Here is a 25,059-nt window from a genome sequence, read left to right on the forward strand (position 1 = left end):
CTGACCAAGGGTCATGGAGATGGGGAGATGTTTCTATCTCCTGCTTCTGAAACTGCTTTTTGAGATCTTTTTCCTACCCTGCTTCTTGCATTTACTTTACTACCCCTAACAAACATCACCAGCCAGGAACCAGGCCTGGACCATCATTCTGTAAATGTTTGCTCCAAGAATTGACCTTGTGAGAGCCAAGAATTTGCTGAAGGGCACCACAGGGCAAGGAAGGGCATCTGGATCCCTGGTGGAGTTATTCTGTACTCTTCAAAGGAGACAGCAGGAATACTGCTTTAAGAAAAGTTACTTTATTTTTTTGGCAAGGGGTTGGTGCCAGATTATCTTCAAGGTCCCTTCCAACCCAAACCATTCTGGGATCCTATGATTCTATGTATAGAGGCAGATAAAATGAATTCATGTTTCAAGGTCTGATTCCTGTATTTCCTCTTAGGAAAATTTTAAACCACTTTAACCTGATACATTCATTGCTCTGAATTGATTATAGAACCCTTGATTCTGTAACAGATGTGCAGCCTTTAATTATTTAATAGAAACTAATGTAAAGGGACACATTGCCTTGCCAGGCTCTCAATGTACAATAAATTTGCACAAAATATAGGCAATAAATAATTGGAAAGATGAATGAAAAGTTCACATGAAAATGCTCCACTTGAAAGCCAGGGTTGCAGGAAGATGGGCCTGTGGTGGGAGATGGCCACTGTCTTTGTGGAATATCCTCTGCCATCGTTTCCCTGGGCATTAATGTCTCTTAGTTCATGTGCTTCCATGTCTTGGTGCATTATTTTCTGGTGGTGTGTTTTAGGGCTCCATGGGCACTAAAAATGATTGCTGTTGTAAATAAAATCAATTTTCTATCAGTTCAAGCACATGAAAGTACCTGATTTTAGTTGCTAACAGGAAATCTACAGGCACTGCTATTTGGTTGTATCTTTTGCTGTAAATAATCAAGTTCTTAGAGCTCTGTCAGGAAATGCCTGTTTTTGGTCATGCAGGTTTTTTTCTTTGATAGTTGTAGACAATGAAAAATGTGATCAGATTACAGACTGCTACAGCTGCACAGCCAACACAAACAGCTGTCAGTGGTGTTCTGACCAGTGTATCCCAGCACACAACAACTGCACAGAGGAACAGGTAATGGCTCTTAACACTTCCTTAGTTTAACTTTACCCTTTGGAATAGCAAATGTCCACATTTTCTGTCAGTATTATGATCCCTGTTTTGTTATTCCCAGTGCACGTATAGCTCAGAAGTGCTATATGCTTGGATTTTTTCAATTTGATCCAAGGCTTTTGTGTGGTATTTTCCAATGAATTTAGGAGGATGGCTGTGGGCAGAGTTGGAGGTTTTACCATGGTATGATTATTCATTAATCACATTTTTGATTTGATATAAATAGGGCTTTCCCTAGAAAACAAAATAGCCCTCTTGTAAAAGCTTTAATAGTGGGAAACTCGTCAGGTGGCGTTTTGGGGGAATATCTCGGCTAACCAGTCCAGACTGTGCCCAGTTCCACAGCTTTTGGATATATAAATTGCTTTGTAGAGCTGAACAGTGATATTTAGTGTCGTAATCATGGCTGTTATAAAACCACATGGCTTGCACACTGGAAAAAGCCTCACTTGTGCTATTTATTTTAGGTTCCTGTTACTCTCTATGACAATTGTCCTAAGGATAATCCTGCCTATTACTGTAACAAAAAGACGAGTTGTAAAAGCTGTGCCATGGATCAAAACTGTCAGTGGGAACCTAGGAATCAGGAGTGCATTGCTTTGCCAGGTAGGTACTGGTGGCATAACCCAAATTCATCCACTCCAAAAGTTGTTACGTGGTTTTAAAATTTTTGTTGGTTTTACCCCCAAATCTGTATTTTTTTTGTGTTAAGATGGAGCAAATAGTGTTGTTTAATCATACCAGCTTTGGTATGAAACTTCATTTGTAGTAAATCCAGCAAGTCTGCTGGAATATTTTTCAGTCCCAGTTGTCTGAAGAGGACTATGATCACTCATATAATTATTAGGCTGTATTTCATTTCTCCCTTTTCATTTGATAAAAGTTGTTGATAATAGGCTTCTGCAAGATATTAGATTTAATAATGCATGCTATTTAATTTAGGAACTAAAACTGTGCAAAAGCATAATGGCATATACTGGACAAATGAGGCAAGTAACACCTGCAGTGTTTAAGGAAAATTCTCCTGTTAGAGTATTTCTAGTGGAGCTCAGAAGAGTTGGTTATTAGTTCCCTTGCAGTACATTTTTTTTCCCCCCGGTGACTGGGAGGGAAATATAGGCTAAGTGATTAACATTTGTGGGTAATAAAATATAGAGAAAGGGGAGAAAACCCATTAGGCAGGACAAGTTAATGGACATGGAAAGCCTTCCCCTAGGAACTGGTAGGTCTGGTCATGTCCAGGTCTGGTGTTTGCCAGTCTGCAATGGTTTAAAATTGAGAAGACTTTGAAGAAGAGCAATGAAAGTGAAAAAACATCTTTTAGTGAGAGAGATAAAGAGCTTGGTCTGTTTTATTTGATGCAGAAAAGGGGATGACCTGATCATATGTATAAAAAGCTCGTCTGAAAAATTGAAACTTGAGAGCTTTTCCATCTGTTAAGTCTGAATTCACACTGGAAATGTCCATCAGGGTTTTTTCTTTAAAGGAAATAATTAATCACAAAGTATAAGGAGTTCTTCAGTAGTGGGGTTGTGCTCAAGTTGAAGCACGGATTAATCGTAGAAGTTCGTGCTGTGGACAGGATTAGCACAACAACCTTCGCCTGACAAAAGGTCCCCTGAAAACTGTGGCTTCAAGACATCAACCAAATGCAAATTCGTTTTTTTTCCTCTTTCTCCTACAACAATTTTACTATTCAACATTGTAATAAGTGCTTTGATTACGAACTGCAGATAACCAAATGCTGATATTGATTGCTAAATAGATTTAATTCTCCAATATTATTACGTATCAGCATATCAATATATCAACACACCTCTAAGTCATACTGGTTTAGGATGGGACTGTAGGTATTTCTTAGTGGAAGGGTTCATAGAATCATTAAGGCTGGAAAATATCTCCAAGATCATCATCAAGTTCAACCTCTGTCCCAACCTCGCCGTGGCACTAAGCCACAGCACCAGGGGCCATATCTGCTCATTTTCTGAACACTTCCAGGGGTGGGGACTCCAGCACTGACCTGGGCAGAGCCTTCCAATGCTTGGCAACACTTTCAGAGAAGAAATTTTCCCTGTTATGCAACCTAAACCTTTCCTGGCACAACTTGAGGGCATTTCCCCTCTCCTCCTGTCCCTGTTCCCTGCGAGCAGATCCCAAATCCCCCCCGGCTGTCCCCTCCTGCCAGGGACTTGTGCAGAGCCAGAAATTCCCCCTGAGCCTCCTTTGCTCCAGTCTGAGCCCCTTCCCAGCTCCCTCAGCAATTCTCCAGCCCCTTCCCAGCTCCCTCAGGAATTCTCCAGCCCATTCCCAGCTCTGTTCCCTTCCTTGGCCACGCTCCAGCCCCTCCAGGGATCTCCAGAGCTGTCCCAGCACTGGAGGTGCCCCAGCACAGGGGACGGGCACTGCCCTGGTCCTGCTGCCACCCCAGAGCTGGCACAGCCCAGGGACCAGCGGCCTCCAGTGGCCCCTTGCCCACCTGGGCTCGTGTCTTTTCATGGTTCATTCACTACCTTGATTGTTGAGAAGGTCACCTGTATCTCTGGATTTACTTTCTTTCCCCCCTTGTCCCCAGAAAATATCTGTGGAACAAACTGGCATTTGGTTGGCAATTCCTGCCTGAAGATCACCAATGCCAAGGAGAACTACGATCATGCCAAACTGTCCTGCAGGTCCAACGGTGCTCTACTGGCTTCTCTCACCACCCAGAAAAAGGTGGAATTTGTTCTGAAGGAGCTGCAGAAAATCCAGTCTTCAGTGAGTACTTCCCTTGTACACCCTTTGTGTGATAAAACCCTGGCTGTGGAGGAGTCCTTGCCAGAGTATTGTGTGCTCTGTACACAACAGAAATGCCTCTTAACCAAAACCAACTGATTTTCTTTCGAAATTCAGTGTACCCTCTGGGTGCTTCTGAGCTGAAATTGTAGAGAATGTAAATGGGAAGGATGAATATAAACATACACAGAGCCTTAGAGATACCACTTTCTGTACTGGAATCACATCCACATTTCCCTGCTGGAATACAGGACTGTAGCAGGAGCCCTCTGGTGACCTGTGCACAATATTTTATAAATAAAAGTCCCTTTGGGGCACTGGAGGTGTTTAATGTAAAGTACTGAGTTATTTACACTGCTCAGAAAAGCAGCTGTTTAAAATGTTACCTTCTCATTCCACAGAGCTGCTTGGCTTATTTGGCGTTATTTGTGTGTGATGTAGTGGCAGGTACTTTTCTGTCGGACCCAGGGAGAAGTGGATTGGAATTTTTCCCCCTTCATGCATCCATGGAATAAATATATATTTTTCCAGTCCCTGGAAGAAGAAGGGAGATGTTCAGGTGGTGGTGCTACAGCCCTGACAAAGAATGATGCTGTGCATCTCTTCTAAAATCCTGGATTAGCCTGGAAAGCTGCTGTGGCCTGATGGCACATCAGAATAACATAATTAATAAATAATTATTATTAATAAATTAATAAATAATCAAAATAACCCCTCCTGGGTCCCAGAGGCCACTCTGGGAAGCATTTTGTCTAGGAAAAGTGAGGCAGGGGGCAATAGGATTGCTTTTTTTCAAGGGAGAACATGCTTCAGTACTTAAGAGAAATATTCCCCCGTTAATACAAGAACATTTCTTGCCTTGATTCCCTTTGTAATTTTGAAGTGGAATTTCAACAATGACAATGTTTCAGAAGGGAGTCAGTTTAGTCCAGGAGAGGTAGGGTGCAGTTTAAACAAGATTGTTTGTTAAACCTTTTGTAAAATGAGGAAGCCAAGCCTGGGATACTGGAAAAATTCATGATTCTGGCAGTTCCAGGTGTTTCTGGATATTCCAGTAGTGAGTGTAAGTAAATTCCTAAAGACACATGGTAACCCTTCCCTCCTAGTGTTTAAATCTTTACACTGAATAAAAAAGAATTGTTAATTTACAGGGTTTTTTTCCACCAACAGAGTCCTTTGAAAAGTGAGCCTAAAGAGACTAAGAGCATGTCTTAATGGATATTAGTGTAGAATGCTTGTAAGGTGGGAAACTGTATCCTGAGCTGATCCCAGCGTGGGCAGCAGGGGAGGGGGGATTCTGCCCCTCTGCCCTGCTCAGGTGAGGCCCCACCTGCAGAGCTGCCCCAGGCTGGGCTGATCCCAAAGGAAAGGTGGGAATTGTGTCCCGGAGCCCCTCAGGTCAGGCCCCACCTGCAGAGCTGCCCCAGCCCCGGGGCCAAGAGCAGGAGGACGTGGAGCTGCTGGAGAGAGTCCAGAGGAGGCCCCGGAGCTGCTCCAGGGCTGGAGCCCCTCTGCTCTGGAGCCAGGCTGGGAGAGCTGGGAATGTTCCCCTGGAGAAGGACAAAATGCAGGGAATGCTGAGAGTCCCTGCAGGGGCTCCAGGAGAGCTGGAGAGGGACTGGGGCCAAGGGCTGCAGGGCCAGGAGCCAGGGAATGGCTTCCAGTGCCAGAGGGCAGGGCTGGATGGGATTTGGGCAGGAATTGTTCCTGGCAGGGTGGGCAGGCCCTGTCCCAGGTGCCCAGAGCAGCTGGGGCTGCCCCTGGATCCCTGGCAGTGCCCAAGGATGGGGCTTTCAGCACTGGTGGCTGTGCTGGGGGAGGCTCTGCTTTGCAGTTGCTCCTTTTTCAAGTAAACTGTATGTAGATATTTAATAATAACAAGAAAATTCATTGGTGTTAGCATGATATGCTTTGTAACCCTGTTGCTGTTGGTAGCTGCAGCTCTGGAGTATAAAAGTGCATAAAATCAGTTTGAAGTAGCTGATGTTTACTGATTTTAGTGGTAGAACCACATATTATACCAACAGACCTCAAATACTCCTCCCCAAAGTGCAAGTGTGCCAAAAACCAAATTTCCAATATAAATAGTTGTCTTATAGGGTCTTTATATTAAGAAGTTTGTAGCCATCAACACTAATTTAGATTTGACCTGCTCCTTTATTTCTAGTCCAAAACTTTGACTCCATGGGTTGGACTAAGGAAAATCAATGTGTCCTACTGGTGCTGGGAAGACATGTCTCCCTTCACCAACACCCTCCTCCAGTGGCTTCCCAGTGAACCAAGCGATGCTGGATTCTGTGGATATTTAGCTGAGCCTTCCCAGCAGGGATTGAAGGCAGCAACGTGTATCAACGAGGTCAACGGCACTGTCTGTGAAAGGCCAGGTAACAACAGCTGTCTGATTGATTTATAGTTTCTGGAGAGTAAAGAGAATGCAATTTGTTACATTTTAAACCAGCTGCATCATGACTTTACCAAAGAAAAGTACTTCTGAACCATTGTCTTGTGTATGTATTTCATGCAGGAAACAGAAATTTTATAAATAGCTCAACATTCACGCTATTAACTGTAAAATATTTGAAGTACATTGTTTGAATTATTTTTTTCTCAATTGCATACCTGCATGCGACATTTAGGGTAATTATGGTATGGAGCAATCTCCTGTTTCAAAAAAAGAAAAAAAATAAAAGTAACTTTCCAATTCAATTCCCCTTTTCCCCCTCCCCTGCTATGTAGCCAGAGGAGGATTTTATCAAAGTTTGAAATTAATTGGCCAAGGCACTTTGGAGATACGAGAACTTTGAAAAAACGAATCTATTTGCTTTTGGGAAAAGTCTTCCAGCTTTGTTGAAACTGCATATCTTTTCAGATGGCTTGGTCTGTTAATTCTCTATTGTAGCTGATTATTTCTGAATACCAATTAGTGCCTCTTTAAGTATTAGGGAAGTTGGTTGATTAAATAAAAAATTTAAGTACACTGCACCAGTTGAAATCATTCTTTGTGGAAGTGCAGGATGTGAATCCTGAATGTAGAACCTGAACTCAAAATTCCATATGTTTTCACTTGCAGCACTTGGGTTTAAGCTTTACCCTGGTTTTTATGGTCTGAGAACAGTCACTTGAAGCAAAACTTAAAGCATCGGCTCATACTACAAACTGCTGAATTAGTTCTGCTTTCAGTGCTTGTTTGATGTCTGGAACTGATCAAATCCCTTAAAACACGTCCCTCGTGTAAAACACGTGCTCATGTAAAACAGGGTTCTACCCTACACTTTGCTGGGGAGGGTAACTAAGGAAACTAAGGAATGCATCAGCAGAACTGCAGAGAGGAGGAGAGCACACCCATGGCACCATTCCCAGATTTGCTGTGGCTGCCCCTGGATCCCTGGCAGTGCCCAAGGCCAGGCTGGAGCCTGGGGCTGGAGCTGCTGGGACAGGGGGAGCTGTCCCTGCCCTGGCTGGGGTGGGATGGGATGGTGTTTATGGCCCCGTTCCATGATCGTTTCTGGAAGGGAACTGACTGTTGTCCTCCCCCACAGCCAACCACAGCGCCAAGCAGTGCCGCACGCCCTGCGCGCTGCGCGCCGCCTGCGCCGAGTGCACCAGCGGCAGCTCCGAGTGCATGTGGTGCAGCAACATGAAGCAGTGCGTGGATTCCAACGCCTACGTGGCCTCCTTCCCCTACGGGCAGTGCATGGAGTGGTACACCATGAGCAGCTGTCCACGTGAGTGACCGCTCCTGCTCGGGAGGAAAAGCCATCCAGACCTCTGTGGGTTGTGCTGAAAATCCCCTGGAGGAAAGGAGCAAGGCCAGGCTGGACGGGGTCTGGAGCACTCTGGTCCAGTTGAAGGTCTCCTCCTGTGGCAGGGGGTGGAAGGACACAGTCTCTGAGGTCCATTCCAACCCAAAGCATTCTGTGATTATCCGATTATCAGATCCAAATTAGGGTTTACGCAAGCGTTTTATTCTGAAGTATTGTCTACTTACAGATTGTAGTAGGAATTCCTACCTCATTTTAAATAAATTATTTACTTTTTTGCCCCTTCTAGGTAGATGTGAGCAAACTGCAAAAGCTTCATGGTACTTTGGAAGTATGTTTTCTTTTCAAACTGGGGTAAAAGAGCCTAAAAAGTTAAAACAAGTGAAAATGTAGAAATTATTTTATTTATGTCGAATTCTTTAGGAGCTGGGTGTAAGCAGGGGCATCACAAGTAGCTCAAAGTGTTGCAAAATAAGTGATGAAAAAAATTAATTTAAGGAACACAAGAGTATGAACTTCCTATATTGCCAGAGGCCAAAAGTTGGAGGAAGCATCAGGCAGGAAATGAGCAAGTTAAAAGAATGGAAAACAAACTTTTTCTTTTTTTTTTTTTTCTTTTAAAATATTGTCTACTTAAAAATCAAACTAGAAAGTCTGCTCATCTTGCAGCACCAAGAATCCAGAAAATATTTTTGAAGATGGTCTGGGGAAAGGAATAGAAAAAGTTTTCTGTATTTAAAGAGTTTGTCACCCCTAAAATCCAATCCCATTAGAGAAAGGAGGAGCTAAAGGGTGGAATTCTATTATCTTGCTTATATTCTATGCTTTTTGACTCAAATAAATGCTTGAAATAATAGCATGTGATGCTGAAATGTGGTATGAAGAGGCTCAGAGTGACTAAACTGGATGGATTTTTAGCCTTTGCTTCCAGATGGCTCATTTGATCATCCAATCTATTTTAAATCAATTGGAGATGTTTTCTAGAGGGAACATTAGCCTTTAGTGTTAGAGGGTGATGTGTAATGGTTTGAAAAACCTCTGTGTGCATTGTGCTGCTTTGTAACTCGTTGATTACTGGAACCTTTAATAGTTTTCTTAGATTCTGGAATAAATATGCTGATAGGAATGAATATGTTACTGTGAATATGAGAATAAATGTTTCTAGATTTGATGAGATAAATATTTTAGTGAAATTAAAATACAGTTCTGCAGAATACATTCTGCATTTTTTGTTGCCTGTGTTTGAGATACAATTTGGTGTTTTGTTTTTTTTGTAGCTGAAAACTGCTCAGGCTACTGCACATGTGCTCAGTGCTTGGAGCAGCCGGGCTGTGGATGGTGCACGGATCCAAGCAACACCGGGAAGGGGAAGTGCATGGAAGGCTCTTACCGGGGTCCTGTCAGGATGCCGACCTCATCCACGCCAGGGAAACACAGCTTGGAGCCTGTCCTCAATGTCAGCATGTGTCCTGTGGAGAACTACTACAAGTGGTCCTTTATTCAGTGTCCAGGTAAATGAGCAGCATCTAATTGTCCAACATTTCGATTAAGTGCAAGGGGAGAGAGTTTTTAAGACTATGGTGGTGTTGTGTGTTTCTTCCTGTTAATGGAGGGAGGAGAAGAGCATGGAATAGAAATAGGAATTGCACACTTGGAGATGGAAGGAGCTCTGAAGCAGCTGAGCTGCGCAGGTTTGCTGCGTGAAGACATTATTGTTTATTATTTGAGAGAAATTTTTCCTTTCCCTACAGGCCTTTACTGGGATTTTAACTTTTGTTTGTTTATTTATTTTAAGGCTGTTTGAAAGAAAGGCAGATCTTCCTTTAAAGTTTGTTTTAAGTGTTAATAATGCTTAGGATGGTGTTCAACTAATGCTTTTGACACAAAACCAACACTCCCCTTCCCATTCCTTGTAAATCCAACCCACCAGCAGCTTCCAGTCCAGTGTGCACATAATGTTTTGCAATTCAGTTTTCCATGTGTTTCTTTAGGTTTCATTTTTTGGTATACACTTGTCTTTGGGTCCGTGTATCGCTAGCAAGAGACAAGAACCACTTGGGAAATGAAATGCTTTCATTTCTCCCCTGCACAGCACAGCTTCCTGAGGGTCTCTGTGAGCTATATTTGAGCACCAGCACTCACAGTTTTCCTGTTTTCTGCAGCCTGTCAGTGTAATGGGCACAGCAAGTGTGTAAATGAGAGCATTTGTGAGAAGTGTGAGAACCTGACCACGGGCAAGCACTGTGAGACCTGTATCTCGGGCTACTACGGGGATCCCACCAACGGGGGCACGTGCCAGCGTAAGTGCTGCCTCAGAGCTTCCTGCCCTGAGCTCATCCACATTTTCCACTCTTTGCTCATTCCTCTGCTGTCTTAACACAAATGATATCCTGATAATTCATGTTTTCTTTCCTGCAGGCGAGGCTTGGTTCTTTTTTCTTCAAATCAAAGACACTCAAACTGTTGAGTGAAATTACTTTCATTGCACATAAAGGATTTTATACCCTCCTTTCTAAACTTGGAATGACCACAGTGAGAAATGTCTGTATTTTAGTGTTTGATGATCCTGTTTTTAAAAGAAACAGTGTTGATCCAAATGTCTTGAACAAATCTCTGCTTCAATTCTGTTTCACCTTCTATTCAATTTGGTTAATGAGTTGTGTGTTTATAGTTAAAATTGTTTGCTTCATAAAGGCTTGCCATGTTTCACTGAGGACTTGGCTGGATTTCAGTTGAGGATTAGGAGAACCCTGTTAAAATTGCATTTCAGTTTGTAAGGTGCTTTGGGACTCTTTGGCACAAGGAACTGTGTGCAAGTTAGCAAACTGGGAAAAAGTCTTCCTTGAAAGACCAATGCATTTAATGTTGAGAACTATACATGGAAGACTTGGATTTTGACCTGCAGCCTTGTGGCATAGTTTTGAACTGCTGTGAATTTCTCAGTGTTGTGGCATGGGGAGACCAATTGTAAATCAGAATCCAGCTGTGAGAGGTGCAGATGTGAGGGAAAGTGCTTCTTGCTCCTGAGAGATTTAATCATAGAATCATGGAATTGTTTGCATTGGAAGGAATCTTAAAACTCATCTCATTCCAATTCCTTGCCATGGGCAGTGACACCTCCCACTATCCCAGGCTGCTCCAAGCCCCATCCAGCCTGGCCATGGACAGTTCCAGGGATGATCTGGGCAACCTATGCCAGGATCTGCCCACCCTGCCAGGAACAATTCCTGCCCAAAAATCCCATCCAGCCCTGCCCTCTGGCACTGGGAGCCATTCCCTGGCTCCTGGCCCTGCAGCCCTTGGCCCCAGTCCCTCTCCAGCTCTCCTGGAGCCCCTGCAGGGACTCTCAGCATTCCCTGCATTTTGCCCTTCTCCAGGGGAACATTCCCAGCTCTCCCAGCCTGGCTCCAGAGCAGAGGGGCTCCAGCCCTGGAGCAGCTCCGGGGCCTCCTCTGGACTCTCTCCAGCAGCTCCACGTCCTCCTGCTCTTGGCCCTGGGGCTGGGGCAGCTCTGCAGGTGGGGCCTGACCTGAGGGGCTCCGGGACACAATTCCCACCTTTCCTTTGGGATCAGCCCAGGTTGGGGCAGCTCTGCAGGTGGGGCCTCACCTGAGCAGGGCAGAGGGGCAGAATCCCCCCTCCCCTGCTGCCCACGCTGGGATCAGCCCAGGTCTCGGGGGCTTCTGGGCTGGGTCATGTCCAGCTCTCACCCAAGTCCTTCTCTCTAGGGCTGCTCTTCAGGCATTCCCTGCCCATCCTGTGTTTGTGCTCTGGCTTGCTACAACCCAGGTGCAGCATCTTGCACTTGGCCTATTTGAACTTCATGAGGTTCACACAGTCCCATGTCTCCAGTCTGCCCAGGTCCCCTTTGATGCCATCCAGGTACTGCTGGAGGCCATCAAGGTCCATCTGGATGTTCCCCCTTCCCTCCAGCATGCTGACCTTACCAGTTTGTTGTCATCAGCAAACTTGCTGCGGGTACCTCGATCCCACTGCCCCTGTCACCAACAGAGATGTAAACCAGCACTGGTCCCAGTGGATTATGTTAGTGGAGTATAGTGAGGTGGAACGAGACAATTAGATACAGTGATGGAAAAGGTAGAATAAAAATAACATTACTCAGAGTAGCATCAGTACTTCTGTGAAATGAGTGTGGGTGGTTTGTGGCCAGCCTGGAAGAATGAGGTGGAGGTGATTAATGCGTGGACATTGAAGACTTTTTATTGCTTCTTCCAAGTGTGGAGACAATTCAGTAGAAAATACTTGGCTATTAGTATGTTTATTGGAAATAGTGCTGACCTTTTGGATGAACATGAGGGTCAGTAGCTGGAGCATGGAGTCCTGTTTCCTCGAGCAGGGGGGTCGTGGTGATGGTTGAGGCTATGAAGAACAAGGGACTGATTTGAAGAAGGGGGTGTAAAACTCACAGGGATACATCTGCCTCTCTTAGCACAAAGGGATATGGAATTCCAACAGACAGCACAGCAATGTGGGAACAGAGGAGAAGGTGCATTCCTGACACTTGATTTCACAACATTAGCTGGCAGATTAAATACTACTGATACTCATAAACTCATTTCAGATGAAGATACTTTGAAATGCTCTAAAGTTTACTTGAAAGTATTGAATAAATTGAGGCTGAGTTGCCTGGGAAAATACAGAATTCTACCCTGAGCTTTCAGGTTTAATCACTGGATCACAATGTGCCTGTTGGTAGGTGTTGCTTTTCTATGTGTGTGGAAATGGAGAGTAAGTTCCTTTGGACTCTTGTGCATAAGGATTGTCCCAAAATAGTTTGTTGTTGAGATAATGAATGACAGACTGCAATCATCTAGATGCCTGAAAAAGAAATTAGAAAATGTGTTGAGAGATGGTGGAACAGCCTTCATCCCTTATCTGGTGGATCCAGTAGCTCATGTCAGAAGTGCTTTGCTCTCAAGTGCTTTGGACCTAGTTTTTAATTTGCTGTGATTTAACACTATTTACTGGGAAGGGAAAAGAATGAGGGAAGCAGGAACCTGGGCAGAAAGACTGAAGTGGATTGGGAAAGGGAAAGCAAGAGCAAATCAGCCTATCTGATGCAGCCAGGCTGACTGCTGCCTGTTTGTCATTTTCGCTTGGTGAAAAGATTTCCAGAGGGGAATTCTTCAGATAAGGATTGGCTGACAGGCAGCAGAGCTAGCTCCTGTTTTCTCCCTTCTCTGAGCTGTGGCCCTCCATTCTTTCCCATTAATAATGTGCTGATTTCACTCTTTTAGTGCATTTGTAAGCAATACTTAGTGCTGCTCTGTTTTTAGAGCCCACAGTCACAGCCAGGCTGGAGACTGTTGTACACTCCAGCTGACACACAAATATCTGTATGTTTGCACACTCACTGCCTAGTCTGAGTCTGGGGATCATGGAATGGTTTGGGCTGGAAGGGTTCTAATATCCCACCCATTCCCACCCCAGCCATGGCAGGGACAGCTCCCCCTGTCCCAGCAGCTCCAGCCCCAGTGTCCAGCCTGGCCTTGGGCACTGCCAGGGACCCAGGGGCAGCCCCAGCTGCTCTGGGAATTCCATCCCAGCCCCTGCCCACCCTCTCAGGGAAGAATTTCTTCCCCATATTCCATCTAACCCTGTCCCCTTTTATTTCAATGCCTTCTGTCCTACATATCCCTGTAAAAAGTCCCAACACAAGATTATATTAATTGTGTTGAAAGTATTTTGTCAAACTGCACTTATGTCCCTACAAAAATTATTTGCATGACATCATAAGCCCTGGTGTTGGCAGAGCTAGGCAGATAATAAATAAATGGCAGGTATGTCACTCCTCAGAGGTTGCTTTTAGGAAGTGTCCAAGTAGAGGAGTATTAAGCAGGAATGGCAGGAAATGCAGCACATCAAATGTAAAAATACCTGCAAAGTGCTTTCTCTGCATTCAGGATTTTTCTGAATTTTCTGGTTAAAGTTACCTGTGAAAATATGCTGGTGGGAGATAAGGAAGTTATTTGCAAGTGAAGGGAAGGCACTATTATGCCTGAAATCAGATTGCAGCTGTGGCAGCGCTTCTGAACACGTCCATGCAGCCTTTGCTGGTGGCCCATGAGTTGCTGGTGCCATGGACCTGCCTGGTTCCCTCTCCCAGGGCTCAGGGGGGTCCTGCAGGGCTGCTAAAGCATTTGGCAAGGAAGAATAGTGTTGGGCAGGTGGGTGATGGCATTGCCATTGGGAATCACAAATAGAAAGAGGAGTAACAATCCCCGTGAGCATCTCTGAGTCCGTGAGCCGTGGTTTGTGGAGAAGGTAGAAGGAGACTCATCTGGTGGAAGGTGGTTCATTGCCAGGCTGTAGCCATGATTCACAGTCAAAAAGCCATTTCCAGCAGTTTTGGTTTCTGCTCTGTCATCTGACTCCAGTGGGAAGCTGTCTTTTGTAGACTCCAGCGAGGTTGTCTAGAACATTCTATCAATAGTTTGTTTCCAAAGTTTAAAGTCATCTGAAAAGCCACAAGAAAGTGTCTGTGTGCATATTCCAGTTCTTTAGTGAATGATCTCCAGTTAGACTTGTAGGAAAGTGGGTAAATGAATAGATTCTACTGTTTTAAATAGAGATATTTGAGTGTTCAGTCTTCTTGACATGTTAAAGAGCAGAGAGAAAAGAAAAATGAAAGTTATTGCTCAAGATGCTGCAATCTGCCTTTAAACAATTTGAGGCTTAAAAATCAGGAGAAATTTCATGTGTGTTCATAGTGAATATGGATCCAACTTCACTTTGCTTCCCTTGTGCAAAGCATATGGAAAGAGGTACAAGACATTCTCAACAGTACTAAGACTGATTTTTTTTTAAGTGGCACTAATGAAGAGATTGTTCTCTTCCCAGAATACAATTATTCTGTTGAATTTTCATTCAGTCTTCTGTTCCCACAACAGGCCTTTTTGCTTCTTTGCTCTGTGTTGCTGCTAGGAAAGCACTCATCCACATCTGAGGAGCACAGTTAAGTGTCCCTGATCCAGTATCGCTTCTATTACGTGCCAACAGAAAGATATCAAAAGCATTCCTAAAGTAAGGTCCAAGGCTGGCAGAGATATTCAGGATGGGGACTTCATGTCTAAGAATCTGCTGGTACATTTATTGGCATGGCTGCTTAACCAGGAGGAATATGTGTTCTTAACAAGGAGGCATCTTGTTCCCAGCAAGCTCAGGGACCATAAACAAGGGATTTTTGCTTTCTGTAGTTTTTCCTTATGTTGTACACTCTGCTATGCACAACTCCAGATGGATGCAGCTGCATTGGCAGAACGACTTCTAAAAGGCACCTACATGCCAGAAGAAGTTGTTAAATCTGTTTTTCCAGTGATAGTGAGCAAGAAATCCAAGTCAATTGGCTGTGTAGGCTTTGTTCTTTTTTGTTGGTTTGGTTTTGGGGTTTCTGTGGATGTTTCTCCTCTACATCTTTATAAATAAAGGTCTCAAAGTGTGTCAATATGAGCATTTAGGTTAAATCAGGAGCATTTTTGTGAAGAAAATCTCCTGCATGTCCCCATCACACTACCTTGGGATGGATTTTGAGCAGACTCAGGTGTATGAGATGTTCTGTTTTGGGCATACCCTAAACCTGGAGTAGTTCAGGGCTGTGCAGGTTTGCTTCAACCACAGCTCGATGACATTCAGTGCAAAGTTTTCCTAAAATATTTTGGGGAATGTACCCCAACTAGTCCCGACATGGATATCATCATCTTAACACCAGATGTTTTCTGCTGATGCTGTTGATAATGACATTATTTCCTCAGCAGGACAGATGAAACATTATTTTTCCCAAGACCTATTTGTTTATTTCTGAAAAAAGCCCTGGAAGTCCGACAGGCTTTGTTTTCTTTTCCAAACTCTCCTCTCAAGGGTTTTGAGTTTGGCTGAAATGTGTTAGCAAGCCCAAAATTATTTCAAATACTGTCCCTTCCTAGTTATGATATCACCCCTGCTGTCTGACAAGAGGCTAAAAAGCAGAGTGTGATGATTATTTCATGCAAAACACCGGTCCTGGATAGCCTGTGCTTGCTCTGTTTTGACGCACGCTTCTATTTTCGTCTGCCTTCTGTAGCACAAAGAAAGCAAAGAGCACCAAATGGGTTTTCATCTGCATGTTAATTGTTGATGTATCTCAATTTGACAACTAAAGGACTTAATTGCTATCAAATTTTTTCCTTTCTTCATTCAACATTGCATCTTCTCCCCCTCTGCTCAACAGCTTGCAAGTGCAATGGCCACGCGTCCGTCTGCAACACAAACACGGGGAAATGTTTCTGCACGACCAAGGGAATCAAAGGAGACGAGTGTCAGCTGTGAGTTCATGTCCCTTTCTTCTTTGAAATCAAAAAACTGTGCACATACCACCTTGGACACCCCTCCCTCCCTGTTTTTAAATGGTTGTGTTTATGATATCTCTGCTCCTGACAGTTGACTGACTGCACTGAGTCAGTGCACTGAGGGTGCAGCCAGCCATGCTTCCCCTGGGGAACATCTTGAACAGAATGATTTCCTGAAGAATTCCAATTTTAAAAACATTTCAACTGGGAATGTCATGCAGAAGGGATGGGTGAAAAAATCCCCACCCCCTAAACTATACATAGAATCACAGAATGGTTTGTGTTGGAAAGGACTTCGGGGCTCATCCAGCCCCACCCCAGCCAGGGCAGGGACAGCTCCCACTGTCCAGGAGCTCCAGCCCCAGTGTCCAGCCTGGCCTTGGGCACTGCCAGGGATCCAGGGGCAGCCCCAGCAATTCCATCCCAGCCCCTGCCCACCCTGCCAGGGACAATTCCTTGCCAAGATCCCAGCCCAATCTCCCCTTTCCCACTGGAAGCCATTCCCTGGCTCCTGGCCCTGCAGCCCTTGGCCCCAGTCCCTCTCCAGCTCTCCTGGAGCCCCTGCAGGGACTCTCAGCATTCCCTGCATTTTGCCCTTCTCCAGGGGAACATTCCCAGCTCTCCCAGCCTGGCTCCAGAGCAGAGGGGCTCCAGCCCTGGAGCAGCTCCGGGGCCTCCTCTGGACTCTCTCTGCTTTGCTTTATCCCTCAATCGTTTCTTTTTAATTGGTAGAATTCACTGTCCGTGCTCTCTGATGTTGTTCAGTGGGAATGTAAATATATCCTAAATGAGCCTTTGACATTCGAGCAGTTTAATGGAGCAGTTTTAGAGCAACAAATTTGCTGGAGGTTTCTCTGTAATATAACAGAAATGCTTTTAGTGTGATGTTAGTGGAAATAATTTAATTACAAATAATTTCATTGCCAGGTTTATTTTTAAAGCATTGCTCACATGAGTAAACATTTACAGGCTAGAACCTGAAATAGCCATAAATGACTAAGCTAATCCAGTTCCATGCATTGTGAAGAGCTAATAAATACCTTCCAAGTGGATGCAAATGTTAATATCCAGAATTTTATATTGCATTTTTACTGCATATGAGTTGGCTTGTAGGGAACGTGGAATTTCTTCATCAGCCCAGTCTAGCTCAGACATTCATCTTTAATTGTGTACTGTTATCAGCACAGGTTGTGTTTGCTGGTATTTAGTGGCTGGGAATAAATAGAGCTAGAAGAAATATCAGTTTATTAAAAATTGTATATTCTTTTTAGATGTGAAGTTGAAAACAGATATCAGGGAAATCCACTTAAAGGAACGTGCTACTGTGAGTACCCTTGGGATTTTGTTCGGAGATAAAAAATGTGCTTGAAGTTTAAAATACCTTATTTAAAATTTGTTTTAATTGCCTCAGCATGTGTTAAAAATATGGGGGATTAAGGAAAGGACTAAAAAATAGCTCTAAAAACCTTCACTTTTCTCAAATACATTGTTTAAAGAGAATGAAAATACTTTTCTTGATAAGGTCCGTGTGATGACTGGATCTTTTTAACAATGTTTTGCATGTTTTTCATGTGACTGAGATGAAATCTGGTCTTTTGGAGAGCACTCTAAACTATATTCCTAACAGGTAAAAAACAAAGAATGTCCTTAGAATTTTTATAGATGCAAAATACTGTTTATTTTAAATTCTTCTCCATGTAAGAATGGATTTCAAAATTGCCACGTTTCCTCTGAAATGAGCAGTTGGATTTTCATGCAGTTCCAAAAGATCCTTTGCCAAGATTCAGATTACCTAATGGAAACTTTCCAGCTTCTATTTGCAAATATTAGCAATCAGCAGCCTGGCAGGCGTGGAGAGATGGAATCTTAAATTACATAAAGTCTCCAATAGTGTCCAGCACAGAAATGATCAACTGGCTGGTTTTGGCTTATTTGAATTCTACTTGTGTGGCTAAACAAGGCCACTGTGTGCTCCTCACGGCATTTCTGTGTAAGAAAGACCAAATTCCTTGCTGAAATGGCAGGGATGGTTAAATGGGAGAAAAGTGGGAAGAGATAAAACTTGGCAGCTCTCACAGGAAGAGCCTTGTGCTGCCCAGATTCAGTGTTCTTGGTTTTGTTCCTTGACTATTTCTTTGTCAAGAAGACATGGATCAACATCAGCAGCTTGTCTGACTTGAGTCAGTCCAGCGAGGGGTCAGCACCTGGTGTATCAATTCCTGTTTATTATTGCTTGGAATATCTCTGCATGGCTTTGGGAAGATGCACAAGTCATAGTAGTGATCTTTAAGGGAAGGCACTGAGATGGGTCAGTAGGTCCTCACAGGCAGCTGTGGATTACAGCCTGGGCAGCAGGGAAGGACAGACAGACAGACCAAAGGCTGCTCTTGGCAAGCTTGGGTGGGATGTGTCCTGGAGCAGGGTGGCAGCTGGGTTCATCACCAACCAGCTGCTCTGCAGAGCCTCTCCCAGGAAAATCTGCTGATGTACAGAAACCTGGGATGGGGGGAGCACTGCCCCCTTCCAAGTGGAAATTACACATTGAATCTTTCTGCTATTCCCTTAGATCACAGAGGTATTGCAGGCTGGAAAAATAAATCTTTTGGCATATTTTTTTACAGTGTATAGGTAGGAATATTGATTTAGATCAAGGCTTGAGGCTGTTGCCTGGCAAGTATAAGCCACCTCTCTTCCCCCTCTGGGCTCAGCTGCCCGAGTTTTTTGTTCCTTATGTGGGATCATATGTAGGTTGGAGTAATTTGTAGCACTGTCATGACAATTTCATGTCCTGGTTGTCCAAGAAACCCTTCTGTGACATCGTGCCTTCCTTTACAGAAGTTATTTTATTCCAGGAGATGGGATAACTGTCTCCCTGCATTCCTTACAGATACTCTTCTCATCGACTATCAGTTCACCTTCAGCCTTTCCCAGGAGGACGATCGCTATTACACAGCAATCAACTTTGTAGCCACACCTGAAGAGGTACATCTTCTATTTTCCCTTTTAACTTTGTCCTTTGTCTTCTCTTGGCCCTGGAGGCAATGAATTGTTACAGTTCTCTGGGTCTTTAGCTGTAGTCTTGTGATGTGGAAGGAGCTCCATGGAGCAACCAGAGCTTTTTGACCTCGGTTTGGCTGTGCAGTCCTGAATCATCACAGGAAAATTTCATAAAAAGCCACAGTTGATTCTTCCAGTTATTGGAACAACCTCTGAGCTGTTCCAGTTTTTTTAAAATCACAGGAGAGTTTGGGTTGGAAGGGACCTTAAAGCACATTCTGCTCCAAACTTGCCATGGCAGGGACAGCTCCCAGTGTCCCAGGAGCTCCAGCCCCAGTCTCCAGCCTGGCCTTGGGCACTGCCAGGGATCCAGGGGCAGCCCCAGCTGCTCTGGGCACCTGTGCCAGGGCCTGCCCACCCTGCCAGGAACAATTCCTGCCCAAAATCCCATCCAGCTCTGCCCTCTGGCACTGGGAATTCATTCCCTGTGTCCTGGCACTTCAGGCTCTTGTCCCCAGTCCCAGTCACTTTAGGCTCTTCTGCAGGCTGAACAATCCCATCTCTCTCAGCCTGCCTCCAGAGCAGAGAGGTTTTGCTTGTTTTCACCCTGTATCTTGTGACTCAGTTCTTCCTGTGATATTCTGTACACATGACTTCTTTATCCTTTGTTACATTTTCCTTGAGGAGGAGAATACTTCTTACAGAAAATATAGTATATCTTTTTTAGCTTTATATATTTTCTTCATGTAAGTAACAAATTTCAAGATAATTTTTTTTTGTAGCAATGATTTCCTAGGAAACAGTACAGTAAAATTCCTTTTCCTGAAAACGGGGTTTCTTCTTCATTTCTTCCTTTAGCAAAACAGAGACCTGGACATGTTCATCAATGCATCTAAAAACTTCAACCTCAACATTACTTGGTCCACAAGTTTTGCAGGTAAATTGAGGATGGTCTAAATAATTCAGGAGCTTCTTTCATTGATTGGTTTCTGAAAAAGGCAAATTTAATTGGGAAAACTATGTAAGTTCTGCATAGTGTTCTTAAATTGTCAGCCTGAGGGGGAAAGTAAAATGTTTAAAAAAACTATGTTTTTAACTTTAATAGCATATTTTGTAAACATTAAAAGTGAAAATTTGATTTTTAACAATGCAACATCTTGGTATGCAGTGATGTTGATAATGCAGTGCAGTTTAACATTGCTTGGGTTAATTTTTAAAATTAGCATTTAGGATGTTTCGCCCTTTTGTTTATTTTCTTAAATACACATTGAAATATCTTTTCTTGCTACTCATTACAACAGCTGGCACACAGGCTGGGGAGGAAATTCCAGTTGTTTCCAGAACCAATATAAAAGAATACAAGGACAGTTTCTCCAATGAGAAATTTGATTTCCGCAACAACCCGAACATCACGTTCTTTGTTTATGTCAGCAATTTTACCTGGCCCATAAAAATACAGGTAAGAGCTGCTAATATATGTCGGATTGTTTAAAGGTGCTTTTTTTATTTCTCTCAAGAGCTGTGGCAGTTTGCTGTGCTTGGAGTTCACCAAGCTGAACCAGCCTGGTGTAATCCCAGAGCAGACAGAGTTTGATGTTCCTGGATAAGGGGAAGAGGCTGTGAGGCATCTTCTGATGTTGCCTCAGCCCCGTGGATCTGAAGATGTGCTGTGAAATAAAGAGAGACACTCATTTATTAACAGGGCTGTATTTGATGTGGTGACTGACTTCAAATGTGCAGGTATTGATGTTGTAGGAAAAGACTTGTAAAGCTAAAAACAAAGCCTGGAAAGAGCAGGCAGAGGAAATGCTTTAGTGTCTCTTTAGTGCCTGATTCTCAAAAGGCACAGCTCAAGGGCCACCCCTTGAGTTTCTCCTGCTGCTGCCTCAGGCTGGTGCCACGTGCAGGACAAGAAGCTCATCCTTTCCCTCTGCTCAGTGCCGTTGGTGACAGGAGAAGCCTGGTGCCAGGCTGGCTGTGTGAGGAAGCTGGTGCAGGAGAAGCAGTGGACGAAGCTTGGTGGTCATAAAATCAGTCAGAATCACTCTGTGACTGCAGTCACAGATCCTGCAGCTGCTGAGGCAGCTCACAGTTCAGAGCAGCCTGGCCACCTTCTTGCAGCAGGCTGGTCAACCACTGTGTGCTCAGAGTGATCTGGGTGTTTGAAGGACAAAACCCTTCGAGGTCTGGAACAGAGATCATGGAATGATTTGGGTTGGAAGGGGCTTTAAAGAAGATCTCATTCCCTCTGTCTGGGCAGGGACAGCTTTCACTAGCTTAGCTTGCTCCAAGCCCTGTCCAACCTTGAGCAGCCACAGATCTCAAACAAAGCTTGGCATATTTGAATTCTGCCTTATTTAAGAAACTTGGTCAAGTATGGGAACCCAGATTCTTCCATCTTCACTCTCATTCATCTGATTGTTTTGTGAAAGCTGACACTTCCTATTAATGTACTTGGTATTTCCTATTAATGTACTTGGTATTTCAAATGTATCCGTCAGGCAAACTCACTCTGTTAACAAAAGTAATGTACAGGGTAATATTGAGCAAGAAAATGAGATCCACCTGGAAGAGAGGTCCTTAAGTTACAGTGATTTTTTCCTGAATTTTTAAAAAAGTGTTAGGAATACTTGTGAAATGTCTTTGTCACCTCCTAAAGTGGGTTTTAATTACTTGGGAAACTTTGTCCTGTTGACTGCAGACTGAAGATTTGGCAGGTTGGCTTTGGGCTCTTTTTAAAATCTTACAGTTTGAGTAATCAGTTTGCAGCTGGAGAGTTCTTACTTCATAAACTCGTAAAGTCTTAGTTTATTTTCAAGTCCTAATTTTTAAATATGGAGGCATTGATGAGCTGCAATGTAAAATCTTTGTCATTGGATACTCAAGAAGCAAGTCCCAAACCTCCTCATTTTCATGTAAGTACTACTTTTTGGAGGGGAAATAGCATCTATGTAGGTGAACATTTGTGCAATGATTTATTTAAATATTTGAGCTTCTCTTTCATCAAATTCATAATCACAGGAGTCAGGAAAAATTTAATTATTTTCTTTTAACCTTATGGGTATTTTTTGATACCTGATTTTCCATAATCAGTGCTGGACTGTACCTTACTCTGATTTATTTATTTGTTATTTCTTGCTGCAGAACTGTGTGTTAGGGATACAGCTTTTTCTCTTATCTCTGCTTACAGCATCCCCTCTTTCCTTCCCCTCCTAGTTTCCTCTACTGGTATGGCTGAAACATCACTTGCTGCTTTGTTTTCATTTGCTGAGCAATGGCACAGCTTGACTTCTGTCAGTTCTTATTCTATCTCTCTATTTCTTGCTGGCTTTAAAGACATGGCTAATGAATCCTTTCCTCTCCTTAATACAAAGCCTCTTTGATTGATCATCATGTCCCTTTCGAGGTTAGCTCTGCGAATGCAGCTTTCAAATAGTTTTGCATCTTTGACCTGAGAGAAATATTTAGATGGCAGCTTTCCCATTCCTGATCTCCTTAGTCCACTTGATTTTACTGTTTGATTTCATTTCATATTGTTAAAGAGTGAACTTTGATTCTCTTACAACACTTGACCTCTCTTTATCCTTAATTTAATGTGAATGTGCTTGTATGGACTCAATTCAAGTTAATGTCATATCACCAGCTCTTCTTAATGTCTTTATTACTTGTCAAAACAAAGTCTAAAATAGCATCAGCTCTTACTCATTGAGACAGAGTTTTTGTGAAGAACTCTGGCAGCGACCAGCAATCTGTGGTCCATAGAATTTCTGTTAGCTTCCTCTTCAGTGCACAGCTGAAAGCCAGGATTCACTGTGTCCTTTCAGGTCTTGTGCAATCTGCCGTGATGGATTGAGCTTCCCTCAGCTGCAGTCTGTGTTCCTACCTGTCCTTTCCATAGCCCAGGTTTTTTTTTCATTTCTGTGAAGTCGTGGCTCTCTGTAGTTTGTGTTCAGTATGATAAAATAGAAGCTAAATCATGGTACAGATTTTTGGGACAAAGATTTTTTTGACAAATGCCCAGAGAAGCTGTGAGTGCTCCATCCCTGGAAGTGTTTGAGGCCAGGTTGGATGGGGCTTGGAGCAGCCTGGGATAGTGGAAGGTGTCCTTGTCCATGTCAGGGGGATGGATTGAGATCCCTCCTAACCTACCTCATTCTCTGATTCTGGGATTTTAGAACTTCCTGGCCATCAGTCCTTGACTCGTCCCATGCTACATTCTTCTCAGGAATAGTTTTTATTCAGGGCTTTCTTTCTCTCATTTGTTTTTCCAAGGGGCTCATCCCTGATTTCACAGTGGAAAAGTTCCTGTGCCGTTGGGATCTGTCCTTCAGGGCTAACTGGTTCATTAATTAAAACTCCGTGTACAGTATGGGCAGGATGTAAACTGTTCTCTTATCCTCCTGGCTTGTCTCCTGCAGTATTCCTCATTGCACCTGCACTATTAAACTGTCACACAGCTACAGAACATGTTTCAATTTACCTTTGGAAATTGCACTGATTTTAATAGAGTATGTCCAAGTCAGGAAAACTCTGCTCCTGCCAAGCTGCTGGAAATTATTCTGTCCTCATGTGTGTGCATCACCTGGCAGCTCATGCGTGTGTTGGGCTGATTCTGGGCAGTGCAGCATGTTCAAATCATCTTTTTAGGAGTTTATTCTTTGTTGGAATATCTTAGTAAACTGTCATTGTGCATATACTCACTTGTCCTGGCTTATTTTCAATTTCAATACAACAGATGTATTAAAAGATGAGTGTTTATATCTATACAAAATCTTGCAACAGAAAGCTTTATAAATGTAGTTTTTACTGCAAAGCAATCCTACAATCCACCTTTTTTTTTGTTTGCTAAGTATTACAAACTGTATCTTGAAGTACTTGATTGAAATCTGTCTCTTACTCATTCTCTCTCCTTGCCTGTTCAAATCTGCACTTGGGAAGTATAAATGCTCCTTTGTGTAAGAGATGGCTGTGTCCCTGCCAATGCTCAGTTCTGGCTCTTCTTTCCCCGTCTTGCTCCACCTCTTTTCCAGACTGATTCAGTTCATTTCTTTTTTAAAGTATATTGGTTTAGGATGACTTTCCCTGCCTGGTTAATGACTTAAAATGATTATTCAGTAAAAGAACTAAGGCAGCAAAATGCAGAAAGCCTTCAAAATACAGCAATCTTCTTCCCAGTTCCTCCTTTCTGAGCAGTTCCAAGCAGGAAGGAGTTCACTTAAAGTCTTACTGTGCCAAGCTTTCCTGGAAATCCAGGTAAGGTCCTGTCAATATATAATAATCTGGATATTTCCATTCTCTGCTTTGTGAGCTCATCTTTGCTGTGAACATTGGACACACGGAATTTTGAAGCATTTAGCAACCCCCAACAGTTTTACCTTCCTCTCTTCAGCTTTCCTCTAGATGTTCCTTATCTTCCTCCAAAGTGGGAGTGCACCCTTTAGGAAAGGACATTAGTGGGTGTTGAAGGGTTGAGGGTATTTTCACTTATGTAAATGTAATCTTTTCCCCACTATTCTTCCTATTTCCTTAATCTTCATTGTGAGTTTGCTTTGTTATTCTTTACAAATTTAGCTCAGAGTAGAAGAGAGACATTGATTATAAATAATCAGCTGTACAATAGCACGGTGAGAAGCAGGGGAATTCAGTGCTGAAACTTCCAGAGGAGTTCTCTTCATGGGTTTCAAATCATGCAAAGTCAGCTCACTCTGAGATGAAACTGCAGTTCTGGAGCTGACAAGTAGTTAGTGGTGAAAATCTGAAACTCTTAGATACCTGTGTAAATGTCAGCAGGTTTTAACACTGTTTAAACTTCTGTGTATTTACCTGGGGCTGAGTCTGGTGAGTGAATCCCTCTCCAGAGTGCACAGGAGGGTGAAAACTCCATCTGCTAATATGGAAATTTCTCTTTCCTGGCTTTAAGTTTTCTGCTTCATCACAATTTACTGCTGATGGTGTTTGCTACCACTCACTAAGTAGAAATTGGTGGTTTAGTCTTGTTTCAT

The 25,059-nt window shown here is 43.3% G+C and overlaps 1 protein-coding gene and 1 long non-coding RNA gene across 5 annotated transcripts in view; one reads left to right on the forward strand and one right to left on the reverse strand.

Moving 5' to 3' along the window:
* Positions 1-25,059, forward strand: part of ATRN (attractin) — a 148,383-nt gene that overhangs the window by 64,796 nt on the left and 58,528 nt on the right. For all 3 annotated transcript variants that reach the window (XR_015286516.1, XR_015286517.1, XM_086887864.1), the window contains exons 13-24: positions 1,022-1,143; positions 1,650-1,788; positions 3,755-3,936; positions 6,122-6,338; positions 7,494-7,679; positions 8,993-9,226; positions 9,878-10,015; positions 15,943-16,036; positions 17,332-17,384; positions 18,948-19,042; positions 19,916-19,994; positions 20,359-20,516. Coding sequence is in view for 1 of the 3 variants with exons in the window: in XM_086887864.1 (XP_086743990.1) it covers positions 1,022-1,143; positions 1,650-1,788; positions 3,755-3,936; positions 6,122-6,338; positions 7,494-7,679; positions 8,993-9,226; positions 9,878-10,015; positions 15,943-16,036; positions 17,332-17,384; positions 18,948-19,042; positions 19,916-19,994; positions 20,359-20,516 (1,697 nt within the window). In the remaining 2 variants the exon portion in view is untranslated. The remainder of the gene's footprint in view (positions 1-1,021; positions 1,144-1,649; positions 1,789-3,754; positions 3,937-6,121; positions 6,339-7,493; positions 7,680-8,992; positions 9,227-9,877; positions 10,016-15,942; positions 16,037-17,331; positions 17,385-18,947; positions 19,043-19,915; positions 19,995-20,358; positions 20,517-25,059) is intronic.
* On the reverse strand, positions 6,284-7,097 carry LOC147652830 (uncharacterized). 2 transcript variants are annotated; one of them, XR_015286519.1, is made up of 3 exons: positions 7,045-7,097; positions 6,574-6,615; positions 6,284-6,370 (listed from the first exon to the last, which is right to left on the reverse strand). It is a non-coding gene; the product is annotated as an uncharacterized LOC147652830 (long non-coding RNA). The 2 variants fall into 2 exon arrangements; XR_015286518.1 differs by lacking the exon at positions 7,045-7,097 and adding an exon at positions 6,931-7,017.

The sequence above is a fragment of the Cyanistes caeruleus genome, chromosome 5 (assembly GCF_971803275.1).
Source record: "Cyanistes caeruleus chromosome 5, bCyaCae1.hap1.1, whole genome shotgun sequence".
Classification (NCBI taxonomy): domain Eukaryota; kingdom Metazoa; phylum Chordata; class Aves; order Passeriformes; family Paridae; genus Cyanistes; species Cyanistes caeruleus.